We start from the raw sequence: 20,989 nt of genomic DNA on the forward strand, positions 1-20,989 counted from the left end.
TCTTTATACTGGTATCATCACCCCCTTCGATCCCCCTGTTCTTTATACTGGTATCATCACCCCCTTCGATCCCTGTGGCAATGCGCCCTGCCCGTGTGCATTTGTGTGTTGTGTTGTATGTTGCGTGCGTGTGTTAATGTTGGTGTATAGATTGGTACACGGGATATAAACGGGTCTGTGTTTCACGTGTATTTAAAAAGTGTAGATTTGTATTTAGGCACGAGGAGAGCACAAATCACTTCACGTGCTGGTTAAATGTAATATGTAAGCACAGGGTTGCACAGAATTAATTCACGTGCTGGGATTCAAGTGAATAATTAATTAGTAATTGAATCCCAGCACAACAGTATATATAGACACATTTTCTTTCACTCGTGGTTAGGTGTTCGGTGAGTGGAGAACGAGTGTGGAGAAGGAGAAATTAAATAATAAGAAAGAACGTAAATATAAAAGTGAATAACTGTCTCACTCACCGTGTTTTCGTTTGTCTGTCTGTGCACTGTCTGTTTACTGTGTAGTCCGTTTTGTTTGTCTTTTTATTTTGGCGTGTAGTGCCGTGTCCCGTGTTTTTGTGTTTAAAACCTTTTATTTTCTGTTTATTAAATGCTGAGCGCGATCACGCGCCCAGCTTATACCAAACCACATCTCTCTGTTTATTTATTTCCTGCATCTGGTCTGACGCCACCCACTCCGGCCGTCTTTGTGACACGTGGTGTCAGAAGTGGGATCGACAGCGCCTCCAGGACTCAGGCCAGAGCAGGAACCGCAGTTTGGATTTAAAAAAAAGAAAAAAAAAAAAAAAATGGCAGAAGACGCCATCAAAATGCGGGACTGGATGCTGGAAAATGCTGGGCTGGAGGCCCAGTCTATCCCAGTAGTCGTCCAGTTCCTGGAGTTTATGGATAGGGAGCGATGGGAGGCATATGCGAGGGAACAGACCGTAAGCACCTGGGAGGAAGGTGTGGGGTTGGTCCTCAGCTACCTGGAGGCAGTTATAAGTGGAACAGCAGCCCAGGTAGCAGGTCCACCAGCAGAGGAAGAATACCTGCTGGTTCCACCTTCACCGCAGTGGGAGGACTGCTTGCCCCTCCCACCTCCACCAGCAGAGGGTGAATACCTGCTGGTTCCACCTCCACCAGGAGCAGAGGAGCTGGAGCTGCCTCTGCCTCCACCACCGCCAGGAGCAGAGGAGCTGGAGCTGCCTCTGCCTCCACCACCTCCAGGAGCAGAGGAGCAGGAGCTGCCTCTGCCTCCGCCACCACCACCGCAAGGAGCAGAGGAGCAGGAGCTGCCTCTGCCTCCGCCACCACCACCGCAAGGAGCAGAGGAGCAGGAGCTGCCTCTGCCTCCGCCACCACCACCGCAAGGAGCAGAGGAGCAGGAGCTGCCTTTGCCTCCGCCACCACCACCGGAAGGAGCAGAGGAGCAGGAGCTGCCTCTGCCACTTCCAGGAGCAGAGGAGCAGGAGCTGCCTCTGCCTCCACCACCGCCAGAAGCAGAACAGCAGGAGCTGTCTCTGCTTCCCGTACTTCCACCACGGGGAGTACGGTGGCCGGAGCCCCAGAAAGGGGAGCTGTCGGCCACAAAGAAGGGGGAGGAGGTCTGGAGACCACCAACCCCAGCAGCAGTTTCGCTGCCAGAGATCGTGGGGGAGGTCCGGAGACCTGCTCCCACTGCAGCTTCTTCGCTGCCGGCAGTACTGTGGTCGGAGCCCCACCAAGGGGAGCTACCGGCTACGAAGGAAGGGGGTGAGGTCAGGAGACCAGCATCCCCTGCAGCAAGTTCGCTGCAAGCATGGACCAGCAGGCTGTCAGCCGTGCCACTACCGGCAGGGGTGCTGACAGCATTGCCAGCCAAGGGCCCACTGAAGCCTCCCTTCCCAGCCCGAGACTTTGTCCTGGACTGCTGGATTTTTAAGGGGGGAGGTGGCCGTTGAGGCCATGTGTGCTGCGCACAAGGGGGGGTATATGTGGCAATGCGCCCTGCCCGTGTGCATTTGTGTGTTGTGTTGTATGTTGCGTGCGTGTGTTAATGTTGGTGTATAGATTGGTACACGGGATATAAACGGGTCTGTGTTTCACGTGTATTTAAAAAGTGTAGATTTGTATTTAGGCACGAGGAGAGCACAAATCACTTCACGTGCTGGTTAAATGTAATATGTAAGCACAGGGTTGCACAGAATTAATTCACGTGCTGGGATTCAAGTGAATAATTAATTAGTAATTGAATCCCAGCACAACAGTATATATAGACACATTTTCTTTCACTCGTGGTTAGGTGTTCGGTGAGTGGAGAACGAGTGTGGAGAAGGAGAAATTAAATAATAAGAAAGAACGTAAATATAAAAGTGAATAACTGTCTCACTCACCGTGTTTTCGTTTGTCTGTCTGTGCACTGTCTGTTTACTGTGTAGTCCGTTTTGTTTGTCTTTTTATTTTGGCGTGTAGTGCCATGTCCCGTGTTTTTGTGTTTAAAACCTTTTATTTTCTGTTTATTAAATGCTGAGCGCGATCACGCGCCCAGCTTATACCAAACCACATCTCTCTGTTTATTTATTTCCTGCATCTGGTCTGACGCCACCCACTCCGGCCGTCTTTGTGACAATCCCCCTGTTCTTTATACTGGTATCATCACCCCCTTCGATCCCCCTGTTCTTTATACTGGTATCATCACCCCCTTCGATCCCCCTGTTCTTTATACTGGTATCATCACCCCCTTCGATCCCCCTGTTCTTTATACTGGTATCATCACCCCCTTCGATCCCCCTGTTCTTTATACTGGTATCATCACCCCCTTCGATCCCCCTGTTCTTTATACTGGTATCATCACCCCCTTCGATCCCCCTGTTCTTTATACTGGTATCATCACCCCCTTCGATCCCCCTGTTCTTTATACTGGTATCATCACCCTCTTCGATCCTCCTGTTCTTTATACTGGTATCATCACCCTCTTCGATCCCCCTGTTCTTTATACTGGTATCATCACCCTCTTCGATCCCCCTGTTCTTTATACTGGTATCATCACCCTCTTGGATCCTCCGGTTCTTTATACTGGTATTATCACCCTCTTCGATCGCCCTGTTCTTATACTGGTATCATCACCCCCTTCGATCCTCCTGTTCTTATACTGGTATCATCACCCTCTTCGATCCTCCTGTTCTTTATACTGGTATCATCACCCCCTTCGATCCCCCTGTTCTTTATACTGGTATCATCACCCCCTTCGATCCTCCTGTTCTTTATACTGGTATCATCACCCCCTTCGATCCCCCTGTTCTTTATACTGGTATCATCACCCCCTTCGATCCCCCTGTTATTTTGCTTTTGTAGTTTTACTTTGAGATATGCAAATATTTCAAATACAGTGTTTAAATTAACCACTTCCTGTAATGTAGGTCAGTTTCATACCAGTGGTCTATTGGTGGACCCAGGGGATCAGAAGTTGCAATACATCTGTGAAGCAGGTACATTTTTACAGAAACTCAATCCAGGCCATTGTTGAAAATCTGTGATGTATTAAAACTGGATTAAATGTGCAACCTCTTATTGACAGTCATACAAAATCTGCCAAACTCAAATGGTGACCTCATTTAATAGATCTGGCTGAGCATTTCCAAACCCTCAGCGAAAACAGTGAAAAACAGGCAGAAATAGGGCTGAGTGTAAAGAGTTAAAAAAAAGAAATGGAGCGCTGGTTAAAAAGAAAAGCACCTTTTTCTTCTGCTGCATGCAAAAACTTCACGTCAGGCAATGGCAAAAGCAATAGAGAGTGCTCTGTCTCACAGTGATTCACACCAGTGTGAATGATGATGCAGTAAAATATATATCATTTTTTATATGCAAAAGTGCCTTTTTTTTCCCCCCTAAAATTTTGGAATCCCCCCCCATTGGCTGCAGCATAGGGGGGAAATCCCTCCCATCACACAAAAATGAAATTCAAGCCCTGATCTGTCATAATGCTTGGGGATGAGCATCGCTCACTGTATTAAATAGAAAGGCACATGGCAATGTGGCAGTTTTCTATTGAATTAACCATAGTTTTTTTTTTTCTAGTGCGTTAAAAATTTTAAATACAGTAAATACAATACAGTAAATGTTTTGTAAATATTTACAAAATATTTACAAAACAGCAGTGTGGAGTAGTGGTTAGGACTCTGGACTCTTGACCAGAGGGTTGTGGGTTCAATCCCTGGTGGGGGACACTGCTGCTGTACCCTTGAGCAAGGTACTTTACCTAGATTGCTCCAGTAAAAACCCAACTGTATAAATGTGTAATTGTATGTAAAAAAATAATAATGTGATATCTGTATAATGTGATATTTTGTAACAATTGTAAGTCGCCCTGGATAAGGGTGTCTGCTAAGAAATAAATAATAATAATAATATTGTCAGTGTTCAAATATTAAAGCAATTGTAACTAACAAAATAGTTCCATAAAATGCCTCCACCATACACAACTATTTATTATATAGGTCACAAATGTGCAGTTTGGACAGAAACACATGTTACAGCAAACAAGTGTCTTCATTTTAAAACATAATATCTGGTACTACACTAGGTTAAAGAAGTCTCTGTTTGAAAGACATGCTTTTAGACTGTCTTGCAGTTCTTGGGTCATTTCACCTAGAGAGTAACATTTCTCCTGTCAGTAACCAATGAGCTGCTTCCACTATTGACTCACATGCTTTCAGCCAGTAACATACTTTTACCCAGAAGACCTTGCTGAGGTGAAATAACCCAGGGAGTACAACTGGAAACAGATAACCCACGAATAAGGCATAGGAACTGAGAGCTTCCTTTAACCTACAGAAGTACCAGATGTCATGTTTTAAAATGAAAATATGTGTTTCTCTTGAAACTGCACATTTGAGATGTACAGTATATAGCTAATGGCTGTGTTTAATAGGCAGCAGTGTGGAGTAGTGGTCAGGGCTCTGGACTCTTGACCGGACGATCGTGGGTTCAATCCCAGGTGGGGGACACTGCTGCTGTACCCTTGAGCAAGGTACTTTACCTAGATTGCTCCAGTAAAAACCCAACTGTATAAATGGGTAATTGTATGTAAAAAAATGTGTAAAAAAATAATGTAATTGTATGTAAAAATAATGTGATATCTTGTAACAATTGTAAGTCGCCCTGGATAAGGGCGTCTGCTAAGAAATTAATAATAATAATGGCTAAGATGTATGGAATTATTTTAAAGGGGTTGAGTGTATTTTATTACAGCCATCTTCATCAGTAAAATAACCACAGTACTCTGTGAATGAACACATGTGATCATGTTTGTTGGAATATTAGAATACTAGAACTGTAACTAGACAATTGATGAAACTTGTGTGCTAGACTGTTCAACTGAATGAGACAGTTCAGCAATACAAACTACACCCACACTATGTGTCCACTGAAACCAGATCACACAGATAGAGCTGAAAACCTCAAAACACACCACCCTAAACTGAGACATTGACTGCAGGTCCTGACTGACCTGCTAAAGAGAGATCTTCAATACTAACAGCAGGTCCTGACTGCCCTGCTAAAGAGAGATCTTCAGCACTGACTGCAGGTCCTGACTGCCTTGCTAAAGAGAGATCTTCAGCACTGACTGCAGGTCCTGACTGACCTGCTAAAGAGAGATCTTCAGCACTGACAGCAGGTCCTGAGTGACCTGCTAAAGATAGATCTTCAGCACTGACTGCAGGTCCTGACTGACCTGCTAAAGAGAGATCTTCAATACTGACAGCAGGTCCTGACTGCCCTGCTAAAGAGATCTTCAGCACTGACTGCAGGTCCTGACTGACCTGCTAAAGAGAGATCTTCAGCACTGATTGTGCTTCCAATCGGCTTTTAAAACACTAAGTGTGGACGTTGATTTCCATTGATTGGTACTCGTTTGTAAAGGTACCAATCAAAAATTCTCCAATTTGAATTTGAATTTACAGGAAAAACTCATTTCCCAAACTGATTGGGACCAGGGGATGTTTGGATAATTGAATTGTTTGGATAATCGGATTACAGCTTGTTTATAAGGCTTTCCCAATCAAGAATCCTCCTAAAAACATATAATTTAACCTCATTACCTTTGAATATATAACACACAGTACTGCGCTGTTCTGTAAATACCAGAGATTGATCTATCACACCAGGGCAGAAGAGCACAGCGTACAGCCAGACAGGGTAACAAGGTTTGTTTGGCTACCAAGGGGTTTTACAGTATGCACTTTATAAGTTTATCAGAGTAAAGTTTAATAAAGCATAGTGAAGCATGGTAACATATACAGTTGGTAAGCATTGGTATCATAAAGCATTAATAAAAAAAAAATAAAAAAAAAGATAAGCTATGTTAAATGCATAGTATAACCATGGGAAAAGCATTGGAAATCTACACAATTGCCTCGCTCATTGTCGTGCACAGTTACAGGGTGCAGGCTGGGGCCATAGCAATGAAGAAACATCTTTGTGGGTGTCTGCATGCCGCCCTGTACAATACAAGAGTGCAATAAGGGAGCCTTATCAATCTGATAAATCTACCATTCCTGTTTGACTGATAACGAACAATCAGAAGTTCACATTTATTTTTTTGGAGCGGCCCATTTAAACGGAAGAGAATTGCCAGAGAAGGAGTTTGTTTTACATTGTATCAGGTACTACATAAAGCAAGAGACGGGTTCAAACATCTTGGCCATTTTTTTTTAAAAAAACCTGATTTTATGTATTTATGGGTGTATTTACTTTTTGTTTCACAGACGGCTGTTGAAAACGGAATTGGGATCATTTTTCTCGGAATACCTACAAGTAAGTTGGTCTTTAGCAATACGAAAGGTATAAGAGGTGTGTGCGTGACATCCACCCATCCCCAGTGTCACGGTGCAGTCTGCACCAAATGCAACGCTATGGGGAGGCAGCTCATATCAACATGTGCGTGACATCCACCCATCCCCGGTGTCACGGTGCAGTCTGCACCAAACGCAACGCTATGTTGATCTGATCAGATGAGCTGAGATATTGGTGTCCAAAGAGTGGAGATACTGGTGTGCAGAGTTCATAAATACAAAGGGTCAGGTATGATTTCAAACTATTGAAGAAAACAGGAAATGAATAAGAATGATAAAAATAAGCCAATAAAATTGATAAAAAGTAAACTATAAAAGTCTTTAATCTTGACACCTGTTTCATTTGCTGTGGATGTCTTTAGCTTGGATATCCCCCGCTCCTGTTGCATATGGTCGGCATCTAGTAAATAACAATGCACATGTTTCATGACGTTTCATAAAGAACCTGCGTTGGCTGAAAAATACATGTTAAAAGTGGCTGATTTGTTACAGTATTTTAGAACCCCTGAAAAACATACTCTGAAAAAGCCTGCTTTTAAAGAATGTTTATTTTTCAAAAACAATCTAAAATCACATTTGTGTTTTTCTCGAAGCCTCATTATCCCCTCCCAGGGCTGCGATGTAGTGGAGGTCCCATAGATCACCTTCGGTCACGATTTTATTAAATTACATTTTTTTGACATTGTAAAACAGTTTGTGAACTCTATGGAGTTCAAGAAGTTGCCCAGCCAAAACTGTTGAAAAAAACACTGTGCATTATAAAATAGAGGCATAGATAGGAAACTTAACATGGTACAATTGTGACTGAAGGGGACATACGTACTGCATGTCACACTAGAGTTTTACATTTATCCACATATTAGTTACAGCATCTTTTAATTATTGAGAGTGCGGGGATACCATGCATAGGCATGTCACACTGACATTGCCATTTATATCTAAATGACATTCTCTACCACAAGTTATTGTGAGAATCAGAATTAGCAGATATATGGAGAAACCAATCAAGAGCAGTCTTGTCCTTCCATTTGTATTTCACACAGACAGGATAGCGACAGCTCTAACCTTGTATTAACAGAGGGATCTGGTAATGCATCCTGTGGCTGGGCAGAAGCGCTGCTGCTGTAAACAGCATATGGGTGGGAATGTAAGGTTGGCAGGGATGGGGTTAAATCTGTCCCTGGCAGCAATCACAAGTGTGGCCATTCCTCAGTTAGGTAATTCATGCTAATTGGGGAGGGGCCACATGTATAAAAGCAAGGAGAAGTCCTTTGTTTAGGAGAGATAGTTAGGAGAAGAGGTGGGAGTAGCAGGCTGTACTCTTGGCTAGCACACCACTATAGCACTACTTGTGTCTGTTTTGTTTGTTTGTTTAAACCTTTATTTTCGTTTATTCCCTGTTTATTTGTCGTCGTCGTTTAATTAAACCTGTGTAACCACGCTTAAAATGCAGCCTTTTCTGACTCAGAGTCTCATTCTTGACGCTATCCTGTTCCACACCGTATGTTACTTTCAGCTTGAAAAGAGAGAATCCAACGTCATTGAATTCACCTTCGCTTAGAGGTTAAAGCATTGTGAATTGGGCCAATTGTATTTAAGGGATACAAAAAAAAAGTTTACTAAATTAAAATATTAATTTATGTATTTATCTAATTATTTATTTAACCAGGAGATTTACCCATTGAGACCAAGGCCTCATTTACAAGGGGGTCCTGGAAAACAATACCAAAAAAGTCAATTACAATGTATAAGCAACACGATAAAAACATATGTGGTTCAAACTCAATTGGCAGCATACAGAGATAGTGTGTTAATAATTATCCTATCTCCCACACAAGGTCTGTTTTTCATTGTTCCAAGCTTTGCATCCAGTGCTGCAGCTAGGGATCTAGTTTCATTGCGAGAGTGGATCAGCTGAAGAATGTCTCTTGCAAAAGGGACAGGGGAAAAGCTGAACTGTTAAAATAAAAATAAAACTAAGAAGCCCTTTGAGAGCTGGCTTCCCTGTGCTCCATTATTCAGGTTCACTCTGGAATAGACCAGGCAGTCTTTGGGTAGGTGGTTCCAACACAGCTGACGATTCACAAGGATCTAAAAAGAGATGTTTTTTTGTTCCCAAGACCCTTTGTGACGTGACATTATCAAAACTGCCCTTGTTGTTTTGAGATAACAGCATACACATGAAAGTGTATGGCAGAAAATTCCACTTGTCAAGTAGTGCATTATACGTTTACTAGCAAATAGAAAAGATGACAAATGGAAGGAGCAGTTAAATTGGCGTGCTAAGTATATTCCTTGCTATCTTTATATCATTAAAATATTGTTTTCCTCTCTGTGAGGTAAGCATGTATGCTTTATACTGTGTAAGAATGTGATTTTAATTGGCGTAGAAGTTCCTTTAACACGTGTTTTATTTTTGCAGAACCAGTTACTTACAAAAGGAATGGTCATACTAAGGGACAAAATCCGATTCTATGAAGGTAGGTGGAAACAAAGATGACTTACATCCTTTTAAACCCCTTTGGGATAAGAAAACTGAAGTGCCGTCCATTTACAATGATTGTAAAAACAACGATAACCTAGTAACACTTACAGAGTGCACAATATTTTAAAGTTTTACTCAACGCCGTGTGTGTGTTTTTTGTAATTGTTAGACAATCCCTTACTGCTGCGAGCTGGGTTCAGATTGTGAAATACTCAATTACTCACATTTCTTTAAAGTTTCAAAGTTTATTTTTTATGTAACTAGCCAAAGCTTTTCATTATTATTGAATACATATTACAATGCTGCAATTACATTTGGAGTCATTGCTAATGTGTGTAAAAGCTTGAAATACATGTTACAGTTTTAAATACATAGTATGAGCATACAATTTACTGATACATTTTACAATGAACTATACTGTTATTTTTGGAATCTGTTTCTACCTGCAGATTGGGTTCAGTGCACAGACACAGCTCTATATAAGGGTAATGGATTCATACTGTATATAGAAGGTTCAGGAGATTCCAGTTGTTCCCTTCTGATTTAGTTAAAGTAGTATTACTGTATGATAGCAAAGGAATTTAACGTTATAGGTTGTACAGTTTGCAGTTTTCCCATTTTTAAAATATACTTTACCATACACCCCCCTGGCTTTACACTGCTTTACCTTGCTTTCACTATGTTTTTACAATGCATTGTGGGTTAATAGCATGTTGTCAGACTTACTTTAAAAATATTTCTTAAACCCTTTCAAATGAAAGTCCTTCCCGGCAGTGGCTCATTACTGTAGTAATTTCCTTATTCAGTGATAACGTCATGTTTGTGTTCCTCGGGGGCAAAGCTTACACGTTTACTTTCCAGTGGATTATCCTTTTGAGACAGAGGAAGGAAGCACTAAGAATAACCTAAGGGTAATAAGCCAGGCCCAAAATACTTGCCAAGTCCCTTTTTATATGTGAACCAAGCCATTGTATTCAGAGAGTTCTCAGTAAAACGGAACAGAATCTTCACGTTTAGTTTCTTGACATGTCACCTGTTAAATCATGTAACAGACAAAATCCTTCCAGTATAATCACGATTCTCAGAAAGCAAACACAATACCCGATAAGGCTGCCAGAAACACCTCACACATTTAGTTAAGGGGATTGTGAGTAAGCTTAAAATTTACAAGTGCTTTCACCAAACAATATTTTCACTGAATATCAGACAGGTTATAAACACTAATCAATGTATTTGAACACAACAAGCAAAGCAAAAAAAAATGTGTAGATCAAGCCTTCAAAATACAACTGAAAACATGCGCGTGCATCTTATTATAGATAGGAATATAATATACAGTGCATTGAGAACACATTACTAACAAGCAAGAAGCAAAACAATGTAGACTCTTCACAGAAGCCTTCAAATACAACATGCATGTGCTATATAGGATACTGAACGATGGTTCCTGGTATACAGTTTTTATCGTCCCAATTAATTACAAGCGCCGGTAGGGGCAGGTGGTTTGTGTAAGGACATACTCCTAAGGTTGTTCGGTTAAATCAAACGTAAGCAGATCGGTAACTGGCATTTCTTGACTAAACCAAATCAAAATATGAATAGAAATTACTTCAGAGATTTTAAAACATTTAAAACACATGTCAGTGGCAGTATTGTTTGAACTACTGAAGTGCAGTTCCATCCTGAATTTCAGCAGCACAGCACTGGATTGGAATGTAAACAAAAACACATTTGAAACCAGTCCTGGTAAGCATGTTATTCAATCAACTCATGTTATTCCACTTGACAAAAATGTATCCCACGCTAGATATATACACTTGGGGTGTGTGTGTTATATATATATATATATATATATATATATATATATATATATAATGTGAAGGATTTCAGTCCTTCGGGTTCTTTTTCAGCACTTTAATGACCCAACCACACACAGAACACCTGATATTTCAAAGCGCGGTTGCGCTATTTTTATACCTTTCCTTTAAAAATACATAGCCAGCTCTTCACACTACAGCAGCCCAGAGCAAACTGGCTGCTGTCTTTGTATACATTACAGCTGGCTTGAATTTACAATTATTGCCAGCTGGCAAACAATTAACAATTACCAATAATACAATTAAGGCTGTTCAGCCTGTGACCTTCTGGGAGGTGTAGTCCTGTGCTCCCCAGGACTATGCTTTCTCTGCTCCTTGTCTCAACTCAATATACATATATATATATATATATATATATATATATATATATATATATATATATATATATATATACGTGAAGCTCCAAATAGGGCACCATGGCGATTTATGTGATCAATTAACATTTATTTGAGGCCCACAAAATAAAACCATGGTGATCAATAATCAATTAATTGATTAATGGTTGCATCTATTTGCACAGTTCTGTACATGTGCAGATCTCAAGTTCTGGACTGGGGTTTGCAGCCCTATTTCAATTCAATTTCTGCAGCCGCTGTTGTACAATATGAATGAATGACTGAATAGTAACCTTGCTTGCAGTGCACAGGGACCCTCTCACAAGCAGTTTCAAGTCACTGACTTCCACACTGCTATGAGGTGTCGGTGACTCAGCTGTGTAGTTCTGTTTACGTCAGATACATCATCTTTTCTGCTAACCAAGTAATATATCACTTCCACGGAGGAGGTGGGAGCCTTTTATGAGTAAGCCCGACTAATGTAGAACTATATTATTTTTGCAGTTGTGCTTATCATCTGAATTGTACAAGACAGCTTTCCTTCAGCAATAGAGTTGGTTTGCACGTTGAAAAAAACTTGATAATAACCCACTTGTTTTTAGATATGCTGTGCTTGCTTAATAAACGAATACTTTCTTAGAACTGAAATATTTGTAGGTCATGTCCACTGCTTTCCAGAAAATAGTTTTTAAGAATAATATTAAGCGACATTAGGTGCATCTCATATTGTTGTTTTTTTTTTTAAATGGTGCAAATATTTTTCCAAGATCAGAGCTTGTAGCTATTTGTTGCTAGGTAACCCATAGCTTGTACTTTTATCACAGCCTGTAGAGTGAACATGTGTTGGTAATGTTCAACCAGTTTGCTGGAGGTGGCTTTGGCTAAGTAGAGTTGCTAAGGCAACTTATGTTTAGAATGATTGAAGTGATAAAGCATGTGCAATAATGTATGAGAAAAGAGAACATATGGTAAAGAATCAATCACATTACAATACCAGGGCTGCGTTCAATGGGCAGAGCGCTCTGCCATGGCACCAAGTAACATTAGTTAGCTCTTAATGAACAGTGTGTTACGAAGAGAAAACTTTCAGGATGGTGGATAATAAGGCACCAGCGTTGTTTTTGGATGGATTTATGGAAGATTGTGCGGAAAATCTGCTGTTTAATGCCTCTATTGCACTTGCATTGAGAGCCAACACCATGGCTTTAGCGGCAGTGATTTGAAACACATGCAAGAGTCCTGTACGGATTTAAAACTACATTGAGAGCACTGTTCCTCAGTATTGTGATTGCTGCATATTGTGTTTTATTTACAGGTGGCTGCAGTTTACGCTTGCAATTAAAATGTTTCTATTATATGGAAGTATTGTTGTACAGAAAAATAAAATTTAAAAGCTGTCCAAAAATAGAACAGTTTATTTTTTTCAACAATTATTTAACCCAGTAACATTTTTATACAGCAAATCAAAAAAATTAAAACTTTCCAAAGAAATGATTTCTTCAATGATGCTTTAAATACATCTGTGAATGACTTTAGCAGTTAGTTTCTTTGTTTTGTAAACTTCTCCATTTCCACAAGCTCCTGCATCTGCCTTTTCTGTTCCTCTGCAAAGTCTTACAATTGAAGTACTACTGTTTGTTTGTTTTTCTCTCCAATTTGTTTTGTCTTATCGGACATACATGATTTTGTTTATAATGTGCTCTTGGTTAGATGTATCACTGCAAAAGTACCTAATTTTAGTAAAGTTCTCTTATTCTAATGTCGTCTTTCTGCCATGAAAAAAAGGTTTAAAGTTTTCGGTGTAGCCTATACTGCTGTCATTTTTCAGCCGAGATACACTATGAAGCCTAATAATCTCACAAAAATAGCAGAAATATATAAATTTAATTAATTTAAATAAATGATCATATTTTGGGGAAATTACACCACAACCACCGCACTGATATTGTACGTCCGCCATTTTGAAACGCCCTCCGAGTCAGCTTCTCAGAATGTCAGCTGACATTTTGAAGCGCTCTTGGCGTGCAGGTCGTAGAAAGTGCCACATAACGCCCTGGAGCGCTCTGCTTGTTGAACGCACCCCAGGCCTAGAGGCGACACAGAGAAGCTACCAATACCTTCAGATCATCGTGGACCATCGGTGTATCAGTCTGAGGGCTCTCTCCAGGGGAGATAATCTGATCAATTGCCTATCTCTGTTAATACTAGTGGCACGTGTTGTATCTAATCAATACCTTTCATTATAGAATATAATGTAGGTATTTGGAACAAATAAATGGTAAACATTGAAACATGGTCTGGTCTCATCCTTATAACAAAGTAGCTAATTCCATGTTTACCTTAATTCATAAACCTTACAAACCTTTTAATACATTTTTATCAAAAAGTTTCTAAGTCACATGACCCTTATAAGAGTTCACCATAGTAAAAGTATAGCAATGTTTAATAAAGCATAGAGAAGGCATGGTGAAGCATAGTAGAGCATATTAAAAAGCACAGCATTCCATGGTAAAGTAGGGTTAATGGCTGGTATAACCGTGGGAAAACTGCAAAATGACCATGCAAAAGTACTGTGGTAAACTTGTCTAAGTGATGCTTCTGCACATACAGTAGATATCTGTGCTTGTGAAAATAAAATGTAAATTAAAAAATGAAGAACAAATACATAAAACACTGTGGATGCACTTGGGAGTTCTGCATTTATCTGATCCAGCTGCAATGAAACTTTCTTCAGTTAGCACAGTGTATTGAGTGTTAAATATTGGGAATATAAATGCACGCATGTCTTATATGTCAAACTTTTTAAATTGTATATAATAGTTGTGGGAACGAGCAGTGTATGTGATTACCAGCTGCGAGCTCCTAATCAGCAGGTGGGCGTGGTGGAGCAAGCGCCAGGAATAAAAGGGTCCCTGTTATACAGATCAGTTGTAAGCTATAGGGGTCAGAGCACTGCTGCTGCTGAAACATCGGTCCGTCTGTGCTGCTGAACGACTGGGTCAGGAAACGGAGTGACCACCTCCAAGAGCGATCGAGTGGATATCCGAGGTTGGAGTTGGGTGAACTGCCCGAGGGACAGGGAGTTAGTTTTGGTATAGTAAATCCCACCCAGTATAGCAGACAGGTTAGTGCAGTAGTGCGAGCCATCTTCACAGCACCTTTATTTTGATCGTTTTTTGTAATGTGTTTATGTTGCTTTTGTACACTGGGCCGTATGTCCCACGTGAGCTACCATTGCTGGTAGCGTCACGTGAGGTTTGTGTGTGTGTAAATAAACCTGCAAGCCTGCGGGACATGTCAATCCCAACCTTCTGTCTCCGTCTCCTGTCAATCAAGCAGCGTACACGCATGCATGACATCCAGAGAAATCAATCAATTATCAATCAAGGGTAGCAAGACCCCTAGGCATAATGTGTAGGTAATAAGCTCAGCTGTGTCTTATTAAACTCATAGTAAAACCAGGAATGGGCCAAGCTGCTATGGAATCAGAGTCTTATTTCCATCACTGTATACTTTCCACAGTTACAGTCTAGAGAACGGCATGTCCAACTGAAATCAAATCTGGATTTGAAATCTGAATGTGTGGTTAGTGAGGGTATCAGAATCTGTCTGCAGATTGTCCTGTCTAACTCTGTTCCTGTGCTGTAGGTCAGAAGTTGCTGGACTCCTTGGCCGACACATGGGACTTCTTCTTCAGCGACGTCCTGCCTATGCTTCAGGCCATCTTCTATCCTGTACAGGTTCGGCTTTTTTAGATTTTGACATAAACCCAGACAATATGAAGGGCCTTTATTTTAAAGCCAGTACACAGGTGTATTCAGAGGAGATTCAAATAATTGTAATGGTATAAAGGTACCAAGAAACAACCTTATACTGTTAAAATGAATATATTCCTCTCTAAAAAAAGCGATCAGGGCAAAATAAAGGTAATTGGCATTAAAATGTATCTGCTAGTGTCAGTAATATGCTAGCCCACAGTATCCATTATGTGCCACAGAGTGTCAATATCACACAGTTTCATGGGAACTGGGAGTGTTAACCTACACTTTACACTGACAGAAGAGATTGGACTACACTCTCATTTCTGAATGGAAAAAAAACACCATACAGTTAAAACGACTAAGAAACAACCTAATACTTCATTCAAGTCCATGAATGAAGTCTTACACAATATGTAGTTTGGTAATGTTATTGTGTGAGTTTCTCCTTTCTGAATAAAGTGTACTCATGATGAATTGGAGTAAATGCAGTAGCTTTGCGAATGTAGCCCGGTGTGTTAATGCTTTGTGAAGCGGCCCCTGATCCGTCGCCCCTCTTCTCCGCAGGGGAAGGAGCCCTCAGTCAGACAGCTGGCTCTCTTGCACTTCAGGAATATCATCACACTCAACATTAAACTGGAGGATGCCATTTCCCGCCCGCGGGCCAGAGTCCCTCCTTCCATCATTCAGATGCTGCTGATATTACAGGTAGGCTTGCATTACAGGATGGGCTTTAGAGGGGCACTTGCCATTTAACTGTTTTGTTGCAGTTTAGTGGTACAGCGTGCAGCGCGGTTACCATCAGTAATGTTATTTGATTTGAGTAGTTCTCAAGACACCTCAACTCCAGAACAGTGCTTATGGCAATGCCAGAAGGAATGGGTCAATTCACTTTTCAGAGGGTATAAAAAAAATGATACCCGATTTTTAAACAACGTTTTTTCACCTTCTACAAAAAGCCCCCAAATTTCCAAAAAAATAAACACAGAAAAGGGAATAATCAGAAGCCCTGTTTTCCTGGTTCATGTCCATTATCTGCTTCTATGGGGTCACCAGTCACTTAAAGGGGCAACAAGGACATAATAGAGTTTGCTACAGTGCTTCAGAGATACCTGCTGCTGAGGCGCACAGCAAGGCTGGACAGAGGCTATCCAGGCTGGCTCTTGTCTCGATCTGATCTTGTGATAAAACACATGTTTCTTTTTCAAACAGTAGCTGTTCTGCCATCTTCTTTTTATTAATGAGCAGTATTGCCCATACTGGAGTGTGTCAAACATCACCCCTCCCCTCCCACAGACCCTTTTTGAATAACTAAACGCATACAGACAGGGTAGGAAAAACAATAACTATGACTGTAAGATTCTTCGAATAGTTCTTAATACTGGGAAGGTAAATGAGTAGTGACGGGGCATCTTTATTCAGTTTGACAGGGGGTGGCGTCTGGACTGAGCTTGATGTGCACTGGTGCATTACAAAATGACTTGCTTTGTTAAAGAGCACCCTGGTACTGGTATGCAATATTACAGTTGTACAAGTCATCAGAAGTCTGCTCTCCCAAGTGCAGCTGGAAAGACATCCTTCTTCATTAAGGGTTACTGTCTCTTGTCTAGCTCTGTTGTTCTGAGTGTTGTATTTCCTAGACCTCTATATATGTCTGCAGTGCTGGAAGATTTAAAAAAATAATGCAATGACACAAAAAGAATTCCCAGCCAATGAAGCATTCTACAGGGCCATTTATTTGTTTATTTAGCTGACGCCTTTATCCAAGGCGACTTACAGAGACTAGGGTGTGTGAACTATGCATCAGCTGCAGAGTCACTTACAATTACGTCTCACCCGAAAGACGGCGCACAAGGAGGTTAAGTGACTTGCTCAGGATCACACAATGAGTCAGTGGCTGAGGTGGGATTTGAACCGTCATTATACACTAGAGAGTGATGGAGCCTGTATTACACACCCAGAGATAAATTCAACAAACACAATGGAAACAGCAGACAAGTACAGTCCATTCCCTACCAGGACAGACTTTATTTACCTGGGGAGCTTTTCAATTCCAGAAGTTAGTACGGTACATCTTTTTTTATTAATATAATATTACCATTAGATATCACTTTTGAATTAGTGTTACTGGGTCATTATAGGCCAGTAAAAACATGATTGTCATGTAATTTATCTGACAATAATTGTGGTAACTAAGACAAAATATATAGATGTTTTAATTAACATTTTAGCTCCCATTTCACCCTGATTATGTGAAGTAACCTGGTGTTACCAGTCATGTGACACTCAAAGACTCCCTGATTGGTCAGGTGGGAGGACAGACTTCAAGTTCACATGTTCTTCAATGGGGCACTTTCTCAAGTTGGGAAGAAAAACTTGTGAAAGTGCCCCAAAAAACGGCCGCAGTATTTTAACACGAAAGTCTCATTTACCCATGAGAATCAAGGAAATGCTAGCGAACGCCCACTTACATACAGAAACACAAGTTTCTCATGAAAATGTTATTTTGCTCGTTCAAGTGCCCTACAAAAAGCCACTATAAAAGTCACCGCGGTCCATAGGTGGCAGCAGGGAAGTTAATTTTTTTGTTTGCAGTATTTCCCTATCAGATTGATGTTGCAGATAACCCCACTTTTTTCTCTGTCTTCTCTAAAACTTTGCACAATGCTAATCGTGTATGGATCTAAATGTGTTTGTAAAGTATCATACAGATTAGATTTACCAAGTTTCTGTTTAAAACTATTACTAAAAACAAACTCGTGGTTCACTTCAGTACACTTCAGCAGTATCCGCCACCCCCCTTTCAAACGCCTGTTCAACCACACCTCGGATTTGGCCCAATTTATTATTAATGAAAATATAACCCCCGGCAGCACTAAAACAAAGTATTAAAAAAGCAGGCATGATCCATCAGCAAATTACACCTTTATTAACCATTTGTCACATGGATTTCCTCAGGAGAGTCTCTCGTGTAACCTTCTCTACACATGGAAACAATATTTTGGTCAGTTTCCTGCTAAACTGCACGAGAATCTAACTGAGCCTTACTCGTCCCCATTTTATTTTATTTATTTTATTTCTTAGCAGATGCCCTTATCCATGGCGACTTACAATCGTAGACAAAGATACATTTCAAGAATCAGTACAAGTATTAATACAATTAAGAGCAAGATATGACAATAGGGAGCAGATAAGAGCAAGTAAAGTGCATTTAAGGAAGAGTGATAAGTGTCCAGATGGAAAAGAGGAGTTTCTACAGGTGCTGTCTAAAGAGGTGAGTCTTGAGGAGGCGCCGGAAGATGGTCAGGGACTGGGCAGTCCTAACATCTGTAGGTAGGTCATTCCACCACAGCAGGGCGAGGGTGGAGAAGGAGCGGGCTCTGGAGGCAGGGGAGCGTAGAGGAGGTACAGCCAGTCTTCTAGTGCAGGAGATGCGGAGAGGTCGAGTGAGGGTGTAGGGAGAGATGAGGGTCTGGAGGTAACTGGGTGCAGTCTCGTCAAGGCATCTGTAGGCGAGTACAAGAGTCTTGAACTGGATGCGAGCGGTGATCGGGAGCCAGTGGAGTGAGCGGAGCAGTGGAGTTGCATGGGAGAAGCGAGGCAGAGAGAACACCAGGCGAGCAGCGGAGTTCTGGGTGAGCTGGAGCAGACGGGTGGCGGACGCAGGGAGGCCAGCCAGGAGGGAGTTGCAGTAGTCTAGGCGGGAGAGTACCAGGGCCTGGACCAGGAGCTGGGTGGTGTAGTTGGTGAGGAAGGGTCGGATTCTTCATATGTTGCTCAGGAAGAATCGGCAAGTGCGTGCCAGAGTGGAGATGTGGTAGGTTTTTTGAGGAGGGGAGTGATAGAGGCTTGTTTGAAGGCAGAGGGAAAGAGACCAGAAAGGAGAGAGGTGTTGAGAAGGGAGGAGATGAAGGGAAGTAGAGCAGGAGCAGCAGATTGAAAGAGGTGAGTGGGGAGGGGGTCCAGGGCACATGTGGTGGGTTTGACCCTGGAGCAGGGAAGAGAGGTCAGAGTATGAGAGGGGAGAGAAGGTGGAAAAGGAGGGTGAGTTAGTAGAGGATGCAGTGGGTGTAGGGGTTGGAGCAGGAGAAGTGTTAAAGAGTTTGCGGATATCTGAGATTTTAGAAGAGAAGAAAGAGGCAAAGTCATCAGAGGAGATAGAGTTGAGGGTTAAGGAGGGAGGAGAAGATAGAGAATGGTTATGTGGGTTGTTAGTGGAGGCTTGGATTATAGATTGGAAATAAGAACATTTAGCAGAGGAGAGAGTAGAGGAGAAAGAGGAGAGGAGAGAGCGGTAGAGGTCTAGGGCAGCAGGGAGTTTGGTTCTCTTCCATTTCTTTTCAGCAGATCGCAGTGTGGTTCTTGCTGAGCGGAGTGCAGAGGAGAGCCAGGGTTGGGGAGTGGAGGGGCGAGCAGGTCAGGAGGTGAGGGGGCAGAGGGAGTCGAGGGAGTAGGTGAGGGAGGAGAAGAGGGTGGAGGTAGCAGAGTCTACAGAGAGCTGGGAGGAGGAGTCGATAGGAGGGAGGTGAGAGAGAGCGGTGGAGGCAAGGGCAGAGGGGGAGAGAGAGCGGAGGTTATGGCGAGAGGTGACAGTGGGGGTAGGAGGAACAGGGAGAGAGGGGAGAGACAGAGAAAAAGTGATGAAATAGTGATCAGAGAGGTCCAGGGGGGTGACAGAGAGGGTGGAGGGGCAGCAGGCCCTGGAGAAGGTGAGGTCCAGTTGACGGCCAGCTTTGTGGGTAAGGGGGGATGGAGAGAGACAGAAGTCGAAGGAGTGAAGGAGAGGGAGGAATCCGGCAGAGTGGCTGGGGTTGGAGAGATGGATATTGAAATCACCTAACAGGACAGTTGGGGTGGACAGAGAGGGGAGGGAGGAGAGTAGATAGTCAAGTTCATCGAGAAAGTGAGCAAGAGGTCCAGGAGGACGGTACAGTACAATTAGTAGGAGTTGACAGGGAGAGGTAAGTTGGACAGCATGAAATTCAAAGGTGTTAACAGAGTGAGGAGAGGTCAGAGGGGACAGAAAAGAGTAAGAAGAGAGAGGAGAAGACCAGTCCCACCTCCCTGTCCAGTGAGACGCGGGGTATGGGACAGGACGTAGATAGAGGACAGGGCGGCAGGAGTTACAGTGTTATCAGGGGACAGCCAGGTTTCAGTGAGAGCAAGGAAATCGAGAGAGAGGTGGGAGGCAAAGGCAGAGATGAAATCAGCTTTGTTAGCAGAAGAGTGACAGTTCCAGAGTGCACCAGAGAGAGTGTGAGGGGGGAGAGGGTGAGGGGGGGAGAGACAGCAGGATGAGGTTAGAGGGGTTGGAGGCGCAGCGGTGGGGAGAGGGCAGAGGACAAGAGCAAGAGGACAGAACAGGGATGTGAGAGACAGTCATAGCAGGACAGGTGAGACAACTGGGCACAGTGGGAATGGGAGCAGTGGGGGGAAGGGGGGTACAGACCTGACTAGTAGATGACGTCTTCCAGAGCGCTGCTAGGTTTATTTGCATAACGTTGGGGGGAAAGTGGACATTCAAGGGAGAATGAAAGGCTTCACATGGAAACGCAAAAAGGTACCAAGTCCATGTTTATTTCACGAGACATGTCTCGAGTAAGAGTAAACTAAGCCAATGTTGCCAATGTATACTGGCCTTAAGGTTGCTATGGGATTACCTGTAACCCAGGAAGTATACTTTTAGTGTTGCGGTATTTCCAAAA

At 42.2% G+C, this 20,989-nt stretch overlaps 1 protein-coding gene across 3 annotated transcripts in view; it reads left to right on the plus strand.

The window, feature by feature from the left end:
• The window catches only part of LOC117419813 (proline-rich protein 5-like), a 56,347-nt gene that overhangs the window by 24,157 nt on the left and 11,201 nt on the right, over nt 1-20,989 (plus strand). For 2 of the 3 annotated variants that reach the window (XM_034033003.3, XM_034033002.2), the window contains 4 exons: nt 6,743-6,791; nt 9,252-9,309; nt 15,175-15,266; nt 15,852-15,992. In XM_034033003.3, the coding sequence (XP_033888894.1) occupies nt 6,743-6,791; nt 9,252-9,309; nt 15,175-15,266; nt 15,852-15,992 (340 nt within the window). Of the gene's footprint in view, nt 1-6,742; nt 6,792-8,859; nt 8,884-9,251; nt 9,310-15,174; nt 15,267-15,851; nt 15,993-20,989 lie in introns of those variants that run through there. The other variant, XM_034033004.2, reaches the window with a different exon arrangement.

This window comes from Acipenser ruthenus, chromosome 14 (genome assembly GCF_902713425.1).
Source record: "Acipenser ruthenus chromosome 14, fAciRut3.2 maternal haplotype, whole genome shotgun sequence".
Classification (NCBI taxonomy): Eukaryota; Metazoa; Chordata; class Actinopteri; order Acipenseriformes; family Acipenseridae; genus Acipenser; species Acipenser ruthenus.